Source organism: Cyanistes caeruleus, chromosome 9 (assembly GCF_971803275.1).
Source record: "Cyanistes caeruleus chromosome 9, bCyaCae1.hap1.1, whole genome shotgun sequence".
Lineage (NCBI taxonomy): Eukaryota > Metazoa > Chordata > Aves > Passeriformes > Paridae > Cyanistes > Cyanistes caeruleus.
Window position 1 is genome coordinate 20,747,729 of NC_141709.1, and position 21,062 is coordinate 20,768,790.

The window sequence follows — 21,062 nt, forward strand, 5'->3', positions numbered from 1 at the left end:
ATGAGAGGTAAAGTAAATGCACTTAATCCTTCAGAATTTTTTCTTCTATGCTAACAAGTTTTATAAAACCCTCTTCCCAAATCATCAAATTAAGCCTTTTTAAAGGAACAGTGTCTTTAATACTCTTACCTGAACCTTCCGATTCTTCTTAGATGTGAAAACATTTCTCCACCAGGAACATACTCCATTACCATGTATAAATTAGAATTGTCCTAAGGAAATTAAGGAGACAAGTATACACATACAAATACACATTAGGCATGCCATAGTCTACAACTCCCATGTGGAGTACATTTTACTAATGAATGGAAATGAAAAACTGTAGCCATCCAATGACATTGACAAATATAAAGCAAAGTCTGTAGAAATTCTTGAAAAACTGCGGAAGAACCATCATCTATTTCAAGAAATCCCTTTTAAAGCAGATCTGAATAAAGATAATTAGTGAGATTCAAACACAGACTGGTGTGTAAGAGACCTGACAGAGAGAGGGTAAGATGACTACTACAAGTCAAGACCTTGAACTCTTCAATGTTTGAAACTGACAGCTTGAGGTATTGTCTCCACAGCCCCTGCCCCAAACCTCAAACGATTAAGGCAGAACATGCCTACTCATTTAAAATTAAAAAAAAAAACAACATCTCACTCTATAAACTAGAAAGCTTCTCAGTTTCTTTACAGACTAACTAATATGTACTGTCATGAAATTAGAAGCTAAGCTCAAAGTTCCTTCCTTCATGGTTAAAACTGTCATTAAGACTTGCCTCAGGTATGAGTCTCAAGCAAAAAGATATGCAGAACAATTACAAATTTATCATTCTGTACATTGGTATAAAAAGACATGCTTTGGTATCTTTCCAAGATAAAATGATGCCTAAAAGCTCCCTTGTTGTACAAAATCTAGTTTCCATCCAAGAGGAGAGAAAACTCTGAGTAGCTTAATTTAATTTTCTTTTTTTTTATTTGGAGATATCCTTTCAATCATTACCTGATGAACTGGATATGTGAAGTGTACACGAGTGCACTTCACTCCTACTCAAGCCCTGGCAACAGTGCCAAATGAAGCATCTTTGAAAACAAAAATACTTGAACTATTGTACAATAAAAGTTATGTATTTTAATATCTGAAGTGTAAGCATGCACTTCCCTGAAATCCAACAACTACTTTGAAAGTAATGACTACCTTAAAAGAATACTCCAGTTTAACAAGGAAAGGGAAGTTCACTGCTTGTAATATCCTCTTCTCATTCAGTGTGTGTTCTATCTGCTTCAGTTTGACGACCTAGGAGAGAAAAAACAATCTTCAGTTTAAGTCTGATATTTTATAGTTCTTGATAAACTTTTTAGTGTTAAACAATAAGTTGAAAGCAAGCTTGTAACTTTACAAAAAATGAAAAATCTTATGGATTCCTAGTACAATAGCAGAACCAAGAAAGGATTAAAAAGTCTAATAACATTTTAAAGAGTAACACTTGTGTAATATGGTTGGCAGACAACTCTACAAATACTGTTTCTTCCTACTTGCTGAGTGTAAGAGTCAGTAAGGAAAACATCTCTGCATTTTCTACGAATTGCTTAGGTTTACCATACTTAGGTTGCCATACTTCCTCAGCACTTCAATAAAATCCATTTGATCTTTGGACCCTTTGCTCAGAAAGGCAGGAAACCGTGGGACACACTAAATTATGAATTTTGTTACTTGTGAACAGAAGTAAATGGGCTTATGTTATACATAAGACTTATGTTACACAGCTCACATATTAGTGATAAAACCAAGGAAAATACAAATTCAAAATCTCCATTTTTATGAATAAGTTACTTCTTGTAATCCATTAAAATGTTAGGTTGCTAACAAGGCAGCAAGTGGCAGGTTTCTGATCACTGTTCTTTCTCAGCAATTAATAATTGGTTTCCTTGTGTTAGACCCCAACATTGCATAATGAATTCTATCCATTTTATTTAATCCTTATTGCACAATTTATCTATAACCCATTTTCAGAATGGCATGATTTCCAATTCAGTTTTTTTTTCCTTGCTCCATAGGAAAAGAGAAGAAAATGTACAAGAGTGATCAAAACAAGTCTGTTTTTATGTTTGGAAATGAAATCTAACTGCTATAAATAAGAGATAATCAAGATTTTCCAACCCTGACTGAAATTGTATTTAAATTTAGATGCAAAAGGTAGTCCCTATAAAAGACTCACTACTGTTTTGAAATAAACATCATACGGAGGAAATAACGATTAAAAACATTACACCTCCTTAGAATTCCAGATCTTTAGTGTGCAAATAAAGTTTTGCTCAAATCAACTCATTTGTAGGAAGTGTCTCTTTCATCCCTAAAAAGCTGGGGTGCTGGAATGATCTTATCCATCCAAGCAAGAAAGCCAAGGCTCTTGTCTGTGAGGTGTTCAGCTGCAATGCCAGACCAGACTTCACCCCCTGTTCCTCCTGCATCTCCTCCCAGTGAGGTACTGGAGGTGGATGGAGCAATAGCCTAGGCTGAAGTTGCTGTTTAACACATCAGAATGTCCAGCTGGGGCTTCAGACACAGCTTTGTTCACACTAAGCCCAGGCTCAGGGCAGTGTCAGCTTCCCATATACCAAACAGTGTCTGGGAATGGCAGATTCTCCAACAGCTTGTTTGTGTCCAAGCTCTTGTTCATGATTTTTTTCTTTCCAGAATCAATTATGTAATTAAACTAGGCAAGCCATGGCTTGTTACAGCCTTCCCAACTCAAGGCAGAGAAAGGAATAACATCCCTACACAGAAAACTACTGGCTGCATCAACATCTATTACATTTTTTTTTCATGTTTCATGAAACAAGCATGAGATTGGACAACAAAGACATACACTGGATGCTGTCCCTTTTTCCAAGTAAAATGGAAATGAAAAATTATAGGCAGCCTGTCCATTGTCTAATTTCAGACATCTGTATGTTTTCTGTCGTAAACAAAGAGACACAAACGTGTTCTCACCAAACCATCTCCTATTTTTTTAACAATTAATCTAAGCTACAAATATATTTCTATACACTAATATATTTCTAATAGAATACATAAATAATTATGCTAAGTTGAAAAAGCAGGTATTTCATAAAGGAACACATCAAGACTTATTATTTTAGACAAAACTAGCTAATTTATGAAGAGAAGACTGATGTGTGGATGCAAATGTCTTTATAATCCTGTGAATCATTTACTGCATGTCCACTGCAGTTGTTAAAAATGTGATCTTCTTGCTTTTTCCAGATAACTTTCCAATTCTGAGATGTAGCAACAAATTAACTTTTTTTCCAAAAAAAAATTGAGTATTTTTACGGCAGCTTTCTGAAGTAAGATGTTATTTCCTCCTCCAGTGATGAAAACTCAGCCATTCACAAAAAATTGTTCAAAGTAAAAAAAGCTGAAAATCTGAAATTTGGTAAAGGGCTCCTTGTGCAGCACTGGGATGCTCTGCCTGCAGGGTGCCACCAGCCATGCTGAGGTAATGCTGAGGTATATTTCCACATGGGTGGAAATGGCTGGGCTGTCTATGCTGGAATGTAATTTTAACTTAATTGGATTTTGTTTAAAATACAAGTTAGACACCATTATTCTAGGAGAATGCATTAGGTGCAAAAAATTGATCTTTCCTAAGTAAGTATAAAGTAAAATCGAGCTTTCCTAAGGGAAAAAAAAAATCATGTCAGATTTGACACAAAAAGATGTCAAAAGTTTTTGTTTGTCAGACCATTATAAAGCAGTCCTTCATTAAATGACCCACTATTCAAGGTCCAAGACCCCCATCACATGTAAAGAATACTGGAATTGAAACGCAGGCAAAACAGTTTGACTATGTCACTGCCATAGTTCCATTACATAAAATTACTCAGAAATGTAATAATGTCTAAGTGCAGAAGTCCACACTGAGGCAATGCTGACTTTGAGTTTGTTAGTTGCTGATTATAAAGTTCTCTTTGCCAGATTAATATTGTCTTAATATGATCTTTGCTATACAGCAGCAAAATTATGTATAGTGTATTACAAAATGTGAACAGCTCTTACATTGAGAACTTTGGAATCTACTAATCTAAATAATGCACTTTGAAAAACTTGTCAAAACTGTTAAAAACTACTTGTATTGATAAATTCTGTTAAAATACTTCTTCACATTCTGCAATTCTATACTATACAATTTAAAATTTGAATTTTATCAAATGACATTGCTTACTTAATCTAAGAGTAATAAATTTCTGATCTAGGTAGTTTTGAACTATCCTGCAAAAGTTTATTTGTTTATTTGAACCATAGCTACATTTTGCTTTTGCCAAAGAATATACAGGCCACCTTACAAAATCAAAGAAAAGGATTTATCCAATAACATTTTATTAATGCCTTGTACTTAGAGGCTACTTAGAGCCTCTTTAGCCTGTTGTTAATGTTACTGGCCATTGTACAAAGTCTGCACAATCCCAACAACAGAACCTACTAGCTAAAACAGAAAATAAAGCATTTAAATTATCACTGGTATCCAAGTGTGATAAGAAAAAGCACAGTATGTGCAACTCAGTTCAGCCACAGCTACCAGATCATCCACATCAAACTCCTCTGTAGCACAAAACCCACTATAAATTATACCAACCTTCTGTTTGTCCAGTATCTTCATAGCATAATACTGTTCTGTGGATTTATGTTTCACCATCATTACTCTCCCAAATGATCCTGTTCCAAGGGTTTTTTGCCGCTCAAAATCATCTAGGCCAGCAGTATTCTACACGTAGGATATAATCACATTATTTACAAACTAATACCAAAGACAATTTTAACTGGATGAATTCAGTTATGAAAACAGTTGAGTAATATTACATTAAACAAAGATAACTATAGCCAACTATACTGTTATAATTTGATACCTGTCAAGTTTTGAAAAGAGATTTTACATTACACTCATTAAAGCAGAAGAATTAACTGAACTATATCAACATTTCTCTGATTTGTCCATACTGCTATCCATACATGTTTAGTAGGGAACATCTAGCAGTAAACAGATCATGAATATAATATGCAGATAAATAACCCCTTTGTGCTTCATGAACAAGAATATTAGAACATGCAAAAAACGCCAAGCTCTTGAGACAGTTCTACATGAGAGCTGTCTGAAGAGCACATCCCTGAGCACATTTTCTCAGACATTCATTGCCACAGCATCTCAAATATTGCTTTAGAATAAGAATCAACTTTCCCCAAAATCCCAAATTTTACAAGATTTCTCTCTAACAAGCTCCTTAACCTGTTCCCAAGCCCTATGCAGTAGTCTTAATACGCTTAATTCCACTTATTATCATGGAGGAAACTATTAACGTGGTAAATTGCAGATGTGCCAATGCTTCTGGTTATTAAAAAAAGCCAACTAAAAACATGCCAATAGATTTTGCGTCTTGTCATGTTGATTGTGAACATCATTCTCATAAGAGAAAATGTTGTTCAGTGGGAGCATTTCATCAGCTCAGATCTGGAGAAGACCTGAGAATCTTTGTTGATAAACTTCAATGAAAAGTGACAAAACTGGCATTAAAAAAACCTGCAACTCCTTTACAAATTGCATTAAATTATTACTGTTTTTTGCACTACTCATTAACAAACTGATAACATACTGATAATGTTATCCAAAAAATACAATACAGAAAATTACTGAATGCTTAAATGAGCGATACCTGAGGGGGGCTTTCCCATTTTCTTAAAAAGTCTTCTTTGGCTTTGGCTAGGAACTCTTTCACTGAAAATACACAAAAAAAGTACATTTTAATGAATATAATTCATTCTGGGTACAACTGAGATGCTTTGTTAACAAAATACATAAACTTCATTATCAATTTCTTTCTTCAATTCATAATATGCTATTTTCACCATGGATAAAAGCAAGCATCAATGTCTCTAGAACTTCTACCGTATCTCCAGGTGATATCTAGGCTTTCTGGAGTAACTACATCATTCTACACAAATTACTTCAACTTTACCAGCTCTAATAGCTCACAATACTCTATAGGCAAGCAGGCTTTAAGGTGATGTTAGACATTCTTAATTCAGCTGGGAAAAAACCAAACACCTGCCATTTATAAATAGCCATTCCACAAAGATTGACTTATCTCTTAAATAAATTGCGTTTTCTTTCAGCTGCTTGAGTGTAATGTCAATCTCATTGCTTTTTTCCCTCATCACCTTTATTTAAAGGCTGTTTGCAAGCTCAAGGACCAAATGGACAGCATTACTGCAAGCAAAGACAAAGCACAGGGCTACAACAACACTGCACATTAGGCATGCCCACAGTCAGAGAATATGCAGTTTTAATATTGATTTTCCATTGAAATTGAAGGAATGTATAATGGCAAAATTCTGGATGACTGTTTAAAATGTGCACCAACATATTTTGTTCAGATCATCTCTCAGCTGTTCTCTTTTTTTTGAGTATCAATGCTCAGCCAGATCAATGCAGATTACTTCATGCACAGTCATTAATGGGAGGTGTTTCAGACATTGCTGTGGTTCTGAAAGAGTCATAGAATCAAGAAAATATCATACTGGTTGTGTGTTCTCTGAATCATTGCACATAATACAACATTAATAACAGTGGTTTTTCTGTACTGTGACGTTCTGCCACAAGCAATTGCTAAAAATACACAGCAATATGCCAAGATTATTCTGGTCAATATCTAAAAATCTGTGTTTTAGCAACTGTATTTTACATTCTGACTGTCAAAAAATTAGATTTATAACAGGTTGTAAACAAATCATTTGATGAATCAGAACTTCCTTGTACTTTTCAGTGAATACTAATGTTGACAAAGAAAACTTCAAAAATTCTCTTCATATACTGGTACATTTCCAGCAGCACTAAAAACAACAGCAGTCCTGAAGAAGGCTGGTTGTGAGTGTTGGCTTTTTTTCCCTTTTTCCCCCTTCTTAGGTGTGTTATGGGACTTGATTATCACAAAACACTCAAAGGAGGTTTATGGTTCCCACTACCGCTGGCTCTGATGGAGTACTAAATAAAATGGAAATTTCGTAAAAGTTGTCAAAAGTTCTGGTTGACCTCAACAGTAGAAAAGTGTTTAAAGCATGATATCCACTCAGCAATCTTATTTTAAGAGAAACAAGCAATATCACAGAGGAGGAGCACATTCAGCATTCTAAACTTCTGGTTAAGAAAATAACTAAAATCATAGTTTATATTAAAGAAACTGGTAAAGTGGTATTAAAACTAACTGAGAGGTAAAGATATTTTTGTGGCTAATCAGCAAAAAACGTTAACATATTTATCCTGTGTGTAGAAAATATTTCCTGTTTTTAAGTTATAGAGATTATTAATGTAATGACTTTTAATTATCCTAATTTGAAGATAGGACAGTATTTCCTGTGGTATGAAATAATTGTCAACACAAAAATTGGAAACTAGCAATGTCCAAATTCATGTTTGATGATCCTTCTTCCATTAGGAGAACAGAGATGACTTGATCAAGTGAGGAATACTGATATAGTTGTTCAAACATCAGTTTATGTCAAAGTAGCACAAATATTTTCTCTTAATGACAAAAAAACCCCCAAAAAACAGGAAAATATTTAATATTACCAAAAAGCTGAGCCCTCAAACTTTAGTGGCTATAGCTTAGAAATGAGCACAACCAAAACACAAAGAAATTGGTGTTGTTTTTTCATGTTATCACAGTACATATGTCTTAAATATCCCTCATGCCATCTCTCTCCATATAAATAAATATTTTAAGTTTCCACACATTTTGCATTGAAGTATGACTACTCAGTATTTATAAAAATATACAATGACATTTACAGTCATTTTTGTCTCTGTTCTACTCATGGAATAAAGAATGCTGTTTATGAACTAAATGTGATCCAGCTGGAAATATTCAAATTGTGGATTTGTGAGAAAAATATCTCATTTCTAGAATACCACTAAGCCACAAGCTCTCCTGCAACAAAACTCCTACCTTGTTCTACTTTATCTTGGCCCTCTTTTCTTAGAAAGCAGCATAGAACATACATTTTCAAAATAAAGCTACCCAATGGTAATAACTTATCTGAAAATCACTGTCCTTTAAATGCAGTTTCATGTTTTGTGCTCTACTTTATTAAAATTAGCTTCTTCCTAATGAGAGAGTAGATTAAATTCTGCCTGGTTCTCACTTTCAGAGGTCACCTGAGCTCCTATGCCTCAACACAATTCCGCAGATGCTTTCAAACAGAACTTAGGAAATTTAAGGACATGCACTTCAGTCATTTCTCAAAACACAACTTGGAATTTGAACTTTTGAAAATTATCTCTCAAGCACAAAACAACGGCTCTTGCTACAGGAGTACACATTTAATTATGTGTTAATCAATAGTACTTTCAAGTGAAAAATTTACGCCAACTGGGTGGAAGTGGCCATTGGTATTACTATGACAATGCCAACAAAAAAGTGTAATAAATGATGATTTAGAGGTTTTCCTCAAGTGCACATTTTTAGCCACCTTACATTGTGATGATGTGGCTCTTGTTTGCTTTTCTAGTCTGAACTGTACCTAGCATCTGTGACTTTGGGCACTTATGAAGGAATGAGCATACCAAACGTCTCTATAGGTTCCCCAAGGGTTTGCAGGAACATTCACCCACACAGATGAGATGATGAAGAGAGGAAAGAAAGAGAAGAAGAAAAAAAAGTTTTATGCATTTCCACAACAAACACATAGAAAACACAAATACATTCCACCCTTTCCCCTCCCCACTCAAGAACAGACCCTGTAATAAACCAGTCCTTTCCCACACAGACAGAATGACTCATGCTAAATCACAGAATGTTTGAGCAAAGAAAGAAAAAAAATCACCAAAGGCAGCTAAAATCAGTATGAAAAAAAAGATGATGCATCACAGAAATAAGCACAGCTTAGAAAAACTTCAGAAGATCAAGTTGGCATCTTTAATAATTAATCTATTCCAAGACATACACATCCACGGAACTGTTGCTAACAATAGTGTATCTATCTTCATCACAGCATGCTGGATCACAATAAAACCTGTAATCGGGTGATCTTCCCACTACTTAGCACTTTGTTCCAGAAGACAGCATGTGTGAATTGCATGGCATGTGGTAGATAGCACAGAAGTGGCAAGCAGTCTCCAAAAAAAAAATACCTCAATCAGATTTCAGTCCCATTACCCAATAACAGCAACTTAAGAAGTCTGAACTGCACAGCTGAAGTTACTGTATGCAAAGTGGAATGTACACAGGGATCCGCTATGGACACCATATCGCTATGATTTAATTTTGTAACACTGTCAGAAAAAAAGGAACTAAGAATGTGGATATACAGGTTCCCATAAACACTGAAGAGCAAGGATCACTTGTCTATGGCTGAGCAAAGTGAAGATGAGAGTGGGGCAAGGAATGTATGCACAGACCAGCAACAGACACTACTCAGACTGGTTTACTGGTACAGTAGAAGTTGGAGTGCAGGAGGCTGAAATCAATGCAGGAGGAGCTGTTGCTCAAGAAAGGAAGGTACTGGAAGGAGACAGCGAAGCACAGATAACAACACCAGCACAAGGACCACAGCAGGAACAACTGATCATGGCAGGAAGGGCACCAGTTGAAAGCAGAGAGGAAACACCAGCTGTCCAGGGATTAGGCAAGCACAAGCACACAGCACAAAGCCAGCCCTTTATGACCAGCATGAGCAAGCCTTAGCAGGAGAGGTAGGTTCTATGCAGCACAAACACCCAAATCAGGAAATCAAGTGATATTCAGAAGAAGGTGGGAAGAGATGGAATAATGGCCAAGGACCACAACTGAATGTCTTGCACCTGCTTTGGTTCACCTTGGTCAGAAGCAGTGCTACAACCACTACAACACAAGATCTCAGCTACTCCCTTCCATATCACAGGTGGCCTTTGGAGAGCTGTACTGAACCAAGGCAACATGAGGATAAGCAGCAAAGTCTGCTGGAACAGTGTTCTAAGGGAAGAGGAGCCCAGAGATTCCTAGGTAATGCCAGCAAAGGAGGAATTAAAGAAAACCCCAAGCAAACAAACCAACAAACCCAAACAAATGAAAACATTCTGCTACAAAACTGAAACACCCCTGAGCCCACCCCCAAACAAGATTGTTCTCTATTAGTACATTCACACAGTTCACAATATGCTTGCTTGTTTTATTGATCAACTTTTCTATGAAAACTTAACATGCTTATAAAAAAATTGTTAACTAAGGGTATGAGTACTGTAGTGAGTACTTTGAGCTAAAACACAGTTTAAGGGCAAGTGAATCAGAATAAAGTTCCTGAAAAAAATCAAGAGGGTGAGGACCTCTCAGTTGCAGGATTGCAATGACAGCAGAGGGAAAGGGGTCACAGATGGAGCAGTCCTGAGAGTTACCATGAGTTACTCTGCCTTTCTCCCACCTCCCACATGCGCAGTATTTGTTATTCTCAATCACATCTCCCACAAGAGCCAGCAAGCCAGGATTTATTTTTTTTTTTTGTAAGGGGAGAAAAAAAGAGTATTTGGCTAGGATTCGCAGCAAGAAAGCAAGAACTAAACTGATTAAGACTAAACACTGGGCACCACTACAAACCCCCATCTGCTGTGCTAAATGCCAATCTCTGTCTGGTATTTAAAATGCCCTTTATCAAAATACAATTCAAATTTTGTTCCAAAACTGTAATATAATCATTTGAAGTCTGGAGTTAAATGGGCTATTTAATTAAATCATTTAATGGAAAAATGAATATGTATGAAGAGATTCTGGTAAATGTATATGTATATTTCATTTTTATAAAAAGTGTATTTATAGCCTTAAACTTTATCAAGATGTATATAGATACCTCAGTGAATCCTGTGGCTATGGTACCATATTTCAGATGCAAGTGAGAAGCTTCTGATTCTGGTTCCAAGTCCCATTCTTACACCATTAACCTGTCATCTTAATTTTTTAAAATTTCTCTTTTGATTAGCAGGAATAATATAAAAAGGCTCAAAATAAGATTTCTCCACCATTTCAAAATGAACACAGCTAAGTGTTAAGTATTATTATAAGCTCTGAGGAAGCAGTGTGAGCACCAGTTAACAATGTAATAGCTGGAGAACACTTCAAAGCACAAACTAAAATGGTATAATTGAAACAGAGTGTAAACAAAACCAAAGCACTTTGTTTCTCATGAGATGAAAATGGTGGGTGAAAAAAGTCCAGGTGATATAAGCCTGGTTGAGGGCAAGTCCATCTCTTCATAACACTGCACTGAGCACAGCCACTGGCCCTCTTGTGAAGAGCTGACCAGCAAGGAGCCTGTCTTTTTTCTGGGAAGGCTAGATAAATGAACTGCATCAATTGAATATCTCATTTATCAAGGTTTTTGACTTTGAGAGCAAGGTTCTGACTTCATATTTCTCTTTAAATGCTAATTATGATAAAAATAGGTGATGCAGAGCAAACCAACTTACCAGCTGAAACGGGTAAGAACCATCCTTCAGTTAAAAAAACCAAACCAAACCACCAAAATCCAACACTCCCCAGAATCAAAGAGCCAAACACATGGACTAGTTCTGAAAGAGTCCATTTGCTGAAATACAAAACCTGGAAGTTCTTAGTAGACACGTGATCATGTAAAATTATTAACTGAATATAAGCTTGCTATTAAAACGGAAGTGCTAATTATCTAACTGTACACTGTAAACCTTTGTATGGAATAATGGAATGAACAGGGAAGAAGAGGAGAAGAGAGAGGCATGGAAAAAAAGGGAGAGAAACAGGATAAACAGTAAATTAAGACCAATTACAGCTGTGGTGCCTAAAAACTGGAAGACGACACTGGAATCTGATTTTTGTAGAAGCACACTCAGGAGTTAATTTAAAACATGCAGCAATTATAAAATACAAATTGCTCTTCTCCACTACAACTCAATTTTGGATCACAGGAAAAATCTTATTTTAATCCTGTCCATGATTTTCATGTCTTGATCTAAACAGTATTTTGTGAATTTTATAAAAGCAAAGTTAAAACAGTTAAGAGCTCTGTAAAGAACCCAGTTCACCTCTTTACTTGGCTGGCTACACAGCAACAGCCTGCACAAGAGATGTGACAGATTAAGACACACCAGAACAGGAGCCAGGTTTTCAGCTATCAGAGATGGCACTGATCTTTGTTGAATTCTGAGCAGTAGATATTCTACTGCATATAACTGCCACAGTCAGACTGACTTCATTCTATTTTTATTACAGATAATATAATTAATTTCATTTCCAAATCCAATGCTCAGTCTTTTCCCTTGATCTTTTCTTAAATACCAAAGTACTGCTTCAGAGGTGGTAAGCCCTGTTAATGCAAAAAAATATAACAGGGGCCACTCTAGGGAGACAGATCCAAACCCAAATAACAGAGTCACTTAAGACACAAATTCCTGAAATTTTGTTTAACTCCCCCCACCCCAAGATGTATAATGTAAATCAGTAAAGTCAAATGTATAATGCCAAGCAGTAAAGTTTTTTCAGTCACAAATGCAATCAAATCTTGTACTAGCACTGCTCAGCAGAGTTGTATATGCATACATGTCCCACTTGAATAATTGTCCACAAAAAAAATATACAGATGAGATAAAACTCTGCTTTCTAAATCTAAAAGAGAACCCAGAGCCAATATACATCAAAATTTACAAACACATACTTTAATAAGTGACTTCTCTCTCAACAGAAGATAAATGCCAAAAACCCCATAGCAGCCAATCAAAACTTATGATTCAACCTAGGATCTATTATTCAAATCCTAAAGTAATAATAATATGCAAGACTTCCTCAATGCTGGCAAGCAGAGTATCTTCATCTGAGCATCCATGTATAGGATTTGACAAAGCCTCCTGCAGACTCCCAGTGGCCAAGAGCAGTTCCACTCCACCTTTAGTTATTTTGGTCCTTCGGGCTGATACCCCTCTGTATTACCCAAGTTTTCCTTTCAAATTAAAGTGCTATTAGCAACCTTCTGCTGATTGATTAGAGTTGGGGTTTTTGTTTTAATTCTCTAAATGGATCAGTTAGAACTATCATTCAATTAGCTCTGGAATATGCTAAACCTAGGCTTTGGTTTAATGAAAGGAGTCTCACTCATACCTTCTTCGTGCCCTTGAAGCATTAATTGAAGGAGATGACACATTGGGTAATGTGCTTCCTCTCTTGCAACAATCCATGTGATTTGAGGCTTAAAAGTGCAACAACTAGCAGTTTAGTTTGTCAGGCTACAGTTCAGTGTTCAGTATGGGCTGAAAAAAACCCCATGCCTGTCCTGACCTCTGACAGTCAGTCACTCACTCCTGCATTTCTGTAATGACCTGCCTTGGAAGAGCAGAAGCATTCTTGTGTCTGATTGCCAAGCCAGGTCAGGGAGCCAGCCCAGACTAAGAAGTAATGGGCAGAAGGCAGGGAATAACCAGAGAAGCAGCCCCCTCTTCTCTTCTCATGACTGCTCCTGAGGTGAGGGAAGGGAGAAGTGGGGTGGAAATGGGCAAATATGGGGAACAGAACTGCTCCTTTTCTGAAAGGGCACCAGCTTGTGCTAGCGTGACAAGACCATGTACACACCACTCTGGCTACTGAAAAGGCTTTTTTTAATTTTAAGTTAGTGGTTTTCAATTATTGTACTGAATATTAAAATTTATTCAAAATTAATGAAGTATGTGTTTAATACAATTACTTTTACATGCAGTACATAACACTCCCCACTTAAAAAATTTGTGCATACAGAAAAAATCTATGTGAAGAATCTTAACATGTAATGTACTCAATTGTCATACACTGAGGTAGTTTGTAAGCAATTAAGAATTAAGCTGCAGCTGTGCAGTACCATCCTCTATAGTTGTGGCTGAACTTTATCCAGCAAATAATCTAAAATGTTACAACTACCACAGGACCTGTAGTGTAAAAGACCACCTTCCTGTGTGACATATAACCGTTATTAACAATATAACAAAGAAAACTGAAAACTGTTTGAGAATTGTGAAAATTCAAACATCTTTTGTTCCTGCAGTGCATATATTTCCATGGTTACCATGTGGGGAGAAAAAAAAAGAATACAGTTTAAGAATGAGTTCCAAGAACAACATTTTCTAGGGCACTACTATAAAGCATCTTGTAAATGTATCACATTTTTGAGCAAAGGTTTTTAGCAAATTCTAGTACTTAATACAAATACACAAATTAATCAGATTTTCCTTACAGTCAAAACCACCTACCAAGAAAAATGTTTTCAGCACCTGCTGCAGATTGCCTCTAGTTAAGCTCTCTGCCCCTCTGCACCATTAAGCCTCTGGTCAGCACCCACTTCCCTCTCCATATCACTGCCCCACATTTCCTCTTTGTAGAAGTTCAGTGGTTACAAAGGATAACATACTGCCATGCAGCTGTCCCTGAGACCAGGCTTTATTGCTAGATTATTAGTAACAGTAAGCATGAATTTGCAGGTAGTTGGTCTTACCTGCATATTGACTAATGAATTCCCTGCAAGCAGGGTGTAATACAACACACACTCATGCACAAATACCCCTTCCTTTTAAAATATAAACTTTGTAAGTTTTATTAAACTGACTTCTTCCTTATACTCCAAACTAAACAACTGCAGGGGCCATTCACTGTATGGATGCATTTAACAAGTTACTTGAGAAGAGCAACTATTTTATTTGTTTGTTTTTTCCAAATATTTAATACAAGGCATAAAAATAATAGCAGATTCACCAATCTTGGTCTATGTGCACTCATGTCTAAGTTCATTTCCCATAAGCTACCTTGTCCCAGCCCTTGCATTATTAAAACTCCACAAAAATTCTCATATAGATACTTTGGGATCAGCAAGACATCTTCACAGCTGTCAGGGTAAATCAGCAAAATAGTTCTTCATCTCCTCACAAGATCTGAGTTTCTGACACATTGCTGCACTGACATATCTCCCGCAGAACATGTTTTCAATATTTACAGGAAAGGGTTGCCTGCAGTAACCAGCCAAGCAGGAGAAGTTCATTTATACCCTTAAATAGCAGAGACTGGCTTCCTGAATAAGGAAGTCTTATGTAAATAAATACATTTCACAATTCAACTCATTGGGTGAATAACGAGTTTTTGTTTGTCTCAGGAGTAAGGCAGGGAAAAAGTAGGTAAGAATGTTTATTATCCATTCTGATAAAGAATGAGATTTTAGAGAGAAACTGGATAAATTCAGCACTTATTTGGCATAAAGGCATGCCTAAAACTTGCACAGAACTGAACTGCAAAACCTGGGGGAAAAAAAAATGCTAAAGAAATTAAACCACAATTTTTAATGGGCTGGGGTAACTGTCATCAGCTAAAAATGATAAAATAAAATAAATAAAAAAATAAAAAAATAAACCTCCAAATAAAATAAAATAAAAAATATAAATTGAAAAATACCACCAAAAACATTGTGCAAGTTACAAAACTGCCTGTAAGAACCTCCACAATTAAAGCTGGGAAACTCCTGTGAACTTTGGCCTACAACAGCAGGAATAACAGAAACTCTCAGAGTAACCAGCAACAAATATATAAACAATTTGAGATGTTAACTAAAAATGAGGGCAAAAACCAAATCTTTCTGGTAAAAAAAATATACGTAAGCAATGAAACAGGGACTAAAGTCAGAGTTCAAGATTACAACATACCAAATACCCTTTCCTTTGGAAGAAACCCTGATTCCGTTAATCTCATTTTTTGCTGCTGCCCCAGACCAAGCACTGTCAGGGACTGTTCACTTTGTGATGCATTTTAAGAATTATGTCAATGCAGCAGCTTTTGTGTTGTCTTCTTCAAATATTTTGCACAGGAACTAGAACAAAACATGAACCCAAGTTAACACCCAAGAAATCACCTTAGTTTGCTGTCAGAGGCTAATGGGCAAGTGTGTGGAATTTTTGAAAAGAAAGCATTAGTCCTATGAGACACACATAGGACAATGTACGGTTCTGACACCCAGAAATTCCATGGCATCCTTCCATTTTTTACAATCTTTTCAGCAGCAGGAATAATCAGTTGCTGCTTTTTGTCCCTTCCTGTTAGAAATGTTCTTAGTGCATATAACCAATATATTTATACTACCTCCTTTCACCCTTCACCCCTTACACATGCCTATGCTCTAGTGTGCATTAAACTTGACAACATTTTAGCAGAGTCCATCAGTGTGGCTCATGTCTTTTCCATGTACTGCTCCATCTGTCTCCATCCACATCTGGTAACTGTCTTTTGAGTGCAAATGTCTGTATCAGCAATTATCTCTATATTTGCAGTACTGGAAAATAGTAGCCCAGTCATGTAATTAGTGACACTTCAGAATATTAAGCCTATTCTTAGTGAAACAGAAGATTTAGTAGACTATACCTTTCACCTCTGGGAACTGGGGCTAGTAATTACCTGACCTTACAGTTTTATCTATTCAAGCTGTTCAAAACAAAAGTCCAAGTCCAAAGAAATAGAAAAACAGCTTTTCCTTTGAGTCGTTCCAGAAAAAAAAATCTAATCATATAACCAGACCTTTTTTGGGGAAGGAAAAAAAGAAGAAATAAAAGGGGAAAAAAAATTAGCCACTTGTACTTGCAATTGAAGAAAATACATATTTTTTTCATCAAGGTTTCACTTGCATCTTGGCCATCTTTCACAAGGAAAGCATCTGATTTTATCTGCTGACAGGGTGCAATGTAACACTGCTGCAGTGAAGCCAGCCACAAAAATGCATTGAAAAGCATAAGCGGTTTAAATAGGGAAATGTTTACAGCAAAGACTTAATGGAGCAGGAGATAGTCAACCTTTTCCTTGTCAAAATTAGACTCATTTATAAGTATTTTTGATTGGAAATCAACACCTGATAAAAGTTGTAGCTATTTATTTCTATTTTTATGGAACTGGGAGCCTGCATGTCAAGATGAATAAAATCTACAGATGCAAATTGCAGAATAAACCCCCAAGAGAAAGAAAAAATCCCCAACCCTAAAAAGAACTACCACCACCCCCAAAACCCACACCACTAAACAAACAAAAAAATCAACATAATTGTTGAAGTTACAAACAACTATAACCTCTTTCCCACCTAGCTCATGTAAAATTTATTCCTTTATGACTCAATCATAAGAGAATATCCAAACAAAAAAATCACCCAAAACTCAGAATTCACAGAACTAATTTCCACAAATCTCAATTTCTGTGGGTGCTATGACCTAACTGTAAGAGAAACAGAGGAAAATGTGATGGAAAACCCAGCCGGGTAACAACTGGTGAAAAGTGGAGACTTTCTGACCCCAGAAGAGACCTCTCCACAAGCAGGCGAGGCAGCCGCGTGACATGGAGGAAATGGGGGAGGCTGTCGCTTTCCCCCACCTCCCCCAGAGGCTGAGCAGGGGCAGGTGGTGGCAGGATGTCGGGATGCCATCGTGTCCCTGCAGGGCAAGTTCAGGCCACCCGTGGGCTGTGTGGCCACACCAAGTCTCCAGCAGGTCCATGTTGTGCTCCCAGCTGCCAGCATCCCTGCAGGGAGCACACCCTGGGCTGGGACACCACTCTCAGGGACAGCCTGCATTTAGGTTTACTTAAACAGCCATGAATGATGCTGTACCACAAATCTCCATCATGTAGGTACAAAGTACTGAAACACTGCCTTAATAACTGTATCAGTTTTGACATTTGTACTTTGTACATGAAGGAAATGACAGCCACACTTTCCATTCTGGGGAAGATGACCTCAACACATTTGTATGTGATAAGTATAGACAAGCTGATATTAGATAAGGCAGTGGGATAACTCCTCCCAGTCTTTATCTCATGCCATGTACACAAGTGAAATCTTTGTAAAAATGGTCTTTTAAATTAGTAGTATTAAGCAAAACCACAGAGGCACACATGCACACAAACCCCACATATACGATTAATTGCTCTTTCTTTTCAAAAAATCTCTGTCTCAAGTCATTTTCCAAAGCTTCAGACTATCTGTTTGAAACAAAACGGTATCATTTAGGAAACTAGCATATTTGGGCTTTTTGCAAATAATTTTCAAAGGATATATTTTTTCTAAGAAAACAAATTTACAGAGTCTACATATTGAAAAAAACAACTTTCAATATTAAAAGAAAGAATTAGCAGTTCAGAATTCCATTATATTCAAAGTACCTTATAATAAGCAGTCACAGTGGTTTTGGAAAGTAAATACCTGTCTGATAAGTTTACTAGATCTATTACAGGATCTCATTTCAAATGAGACTCCCCTCCCTTACTTCCATGAATGACCTCAACTATTCTGCCATCCCAGCATCTAGAAGCCTAAGAATCATAGAAGAATAAGCTGGTTCAGATAAAAAACAACAAAAGCCTGTTTAGAATTTTTAGGTGATGAATATGATAATTTCAGAAAGCCTCTCTGATTTGTATCAATTCACAGAAGATAATTTATTATGAGTGACACAGAAAATTAAGTGAACAGACATATATATGTACAATTACAAAATTGTCCAAACCAGATATTTCTAAAAGAAAGCTTTAAAATAAAATTTAAAACACTAAACACCAGTCATGCAAAGCAAACTGTTTAATAAAAACCTGCAAATCTTTAAGACTAATAATTTTACATAGAAACCCACAGTGAGTCGATTACAAAAACAAAGAAATCAGCAGTCGATGCAGCTCTGCAGACAAGAAAGGGAAACCTGGCAGATTTTCCCTGATCGCGAAGACAGAACAAAAAATGTGTCAAAAGGGAATAGAAAAGACTTACCATTCATGCTGAAGAGCTAGTTTTCAGAAACATATTGCTCCAAATATTAATCCAACAGTTGATGAAATATGTTAATCTCTACCAAATCAGTGCTTCAATCTCTAAATACACTAACACACTAACCAGAAAGAGAGCACACAGAATCCAGAGAGCTGCTCTTCCTTATGAGCTCCTTGTGATGCAAAAAACTACGAAGCACAAGATACCAGTAGAATATCAAAATCAATATTCAGGACACGGGTATTTGGTTTTGCTCATTAACTACTACTGTTCTGACCAGTGCTACCTATTCATGTCTAAAGCAACTCAAAATGGCAGGGGAAAAAAGCATGCAAACACCAGGAGGGTTTAAGATGTTCTCAATTATATCAAGCACTGGTTGTTTCCATGGCAACCTTAGACCAGAATTATCTGTTGACTTGTACCCAACTAGTAGTTATTCTAAAGCTTTAAGCAATTCATACAGTATGCTCTGTACATTATTTCATATTTCACATGCATTTTTTTTCTCTCTACACACACATATACAAGTAACTATTCAGCTAAAGCTCTATAAATCACTCCACTGTATTTGGAAGCATACTGGTATTATTTTGAATCAGAGACCAAATGATACTCTTTTGACTGTTCATCACCCATCCACTTTCAATTTAGGGACTATGAAGATGGCAGATACGCTAGTGGTGACCATTTCTGTTATACAAGCTGTTGATATTCTTATGCAGTTTTGGAAAACATTTTTATTGGTTCGAGAATGTAAGACACATTGATCTTACTGACTCTACACTCAAAACCAAGCAGCCTCATTCTCCTTCCCTTTTGCATTTCCATGTTTTCAAAGAGCAACAAGCAACTAAGAAAACAAAGCAAAAATCAAAATGTAAGTTCCATATAGTTGCAAGTGGTCACAGTCAAGACTTCTAAAAAAAGAAAGAAATTGTTCTGATGGCTCCCATCATGTATCTTTCACCCTTGGGCAGTGCAGCACAACTGACCTGGTTACCAGTTCAGGCTGTACCACCACATGTGTGCTGCGTCAGCTTTTCAAAACAGATTTTGAGGCCTGTGGTGCCCTTAGTTACCTCTGCCCTACTGGACTCTGAGGATATTACAAAGCACATTAATTTCATGCATCAACCAAGCATCCAAGGCAAGTCGGAGAAACTGTATGCTTTATATATCAAAATAACAAAGCAAAGATGTTAAGTTTCAAACTCAGCCACTGAAAATCCCCTAAAGCCATAGACCACACAGCAATTTACTCAAACCACAACACTGACAAGAGCAATTGACAACCCAAAGTCCACCCAAACAAGCAGCAGCTCCTGCCCTTCAGCAAACTCAGAGCTTCAGCAGAAACCACTTGTAAAAGAAAAGAAACAGACCTGCTATTGTATTTCATTACAGCAGAAGATATAAATACGTTAATTTCCTTTTCAAATGGATTCAACCTGAAGCCTAAAACAACAGAAATTCTGAGAAGTCACTTTCCAATTTTTTTTTCAGGAATTAGTGTTTTTGCCTTGAACTTCAAGAGTAATTTATGCTGTCTGCTAAGTAGCTTCACCTAAAACTTTACACTAACATTTCTAAGTTGCAGTGATATTAGCAGAATAGTTGAGACTATTTAAATATCCTTCCAAGACAAACAACAGTATGTTTCTAAAACACTGCTTTTTTATAAAACTTTCTGTGAAATTAATGTACAAGCTGAATTCAATTACTTTAGGCAATTCTATGACATTGCACTCTTGGATAGAAGACCACCCCCACGACTAAACAATATGACTGCCAAACAAACAAACCAACCAAAATGAAATTTAAAAAAACCCCAAACACCCTGTTTCTCTTCCATGTTTTACAAACTGTTTTCACAGATTATGTATTTTTCTGAAGATCTAGCTAGGAGTCAGGAAGATCTAATTAGGAGTCTGAAATACTTCCTCCACTGTACTCCTTTTCTTCTCTATCACTCTGGCTACAGTGGTAGCAAAATGAGAAGCTTTAAATGTGGACTCTGTTCATGGATACCTACAGTAATTTTATTTTTTTAAAAAATAATCTAGAGGTTGAAAGTAGGTTTTCAGTAGAGTTAAGATTCAGAACTTCATCCCAAAACCAAAGCCACATAGTCATCCACCATTCAGTTACCAGCTCAGCAACTTCAGCTTAGAAAACTGCATGCAACTGCTCTGCTTAATTACGACTTAAAATAGCATTCACAGAACAGCCATTTTCACCATGTTTATCAAGAGACATGACAGTCCACTTCCTCATCAAA

General features: G+C 36.5%; 1 protein-coding gene across 6 annotated transcripts in view; it reads right to left on the bottom strand.

Moving 5' to 3' along the window:
• Nucleotides 1-21,062, bottom strand: part of PRKACB (protein kinase cAMP-activated catalytic subunit beta) — a 67,000-nt gene that overhangs the window by 12,512 nt on the left and 33,426 nt on the right. For 5 of the 6 annotated variants that reach the window (XM_086901611.1, XM_086901613.1, XM_023932170.2 and 2 more), the window contains 4 exons: nucleotides 5,698-5,759; nucleotides 4,626-4,754; nucleotides 1,184-1,282; nucleotides 130-212 (listed from right to left, as the gene is read on the bottom strand). In XM_086901611.1, coding sequence (XP_086757737.1) covers nucleotides 130-212; nucleotides 1,184-1,282; nucleotides 4,626-4,754; nucleotides 5,698-5,759 — 373 coding nt within the window. Of the gene's footprint in view, nucleotides 1-129; nucleotides 213-1,183; nucleotides 1,283-4,625; nucleotides 4,755-5,697; nucleotides 5,760-18,781; nucleotides 18,873-21,062 lie in introns of those variants that run through there. The other variant, XM_023932172.2, reaches the window with a different exon arrangement.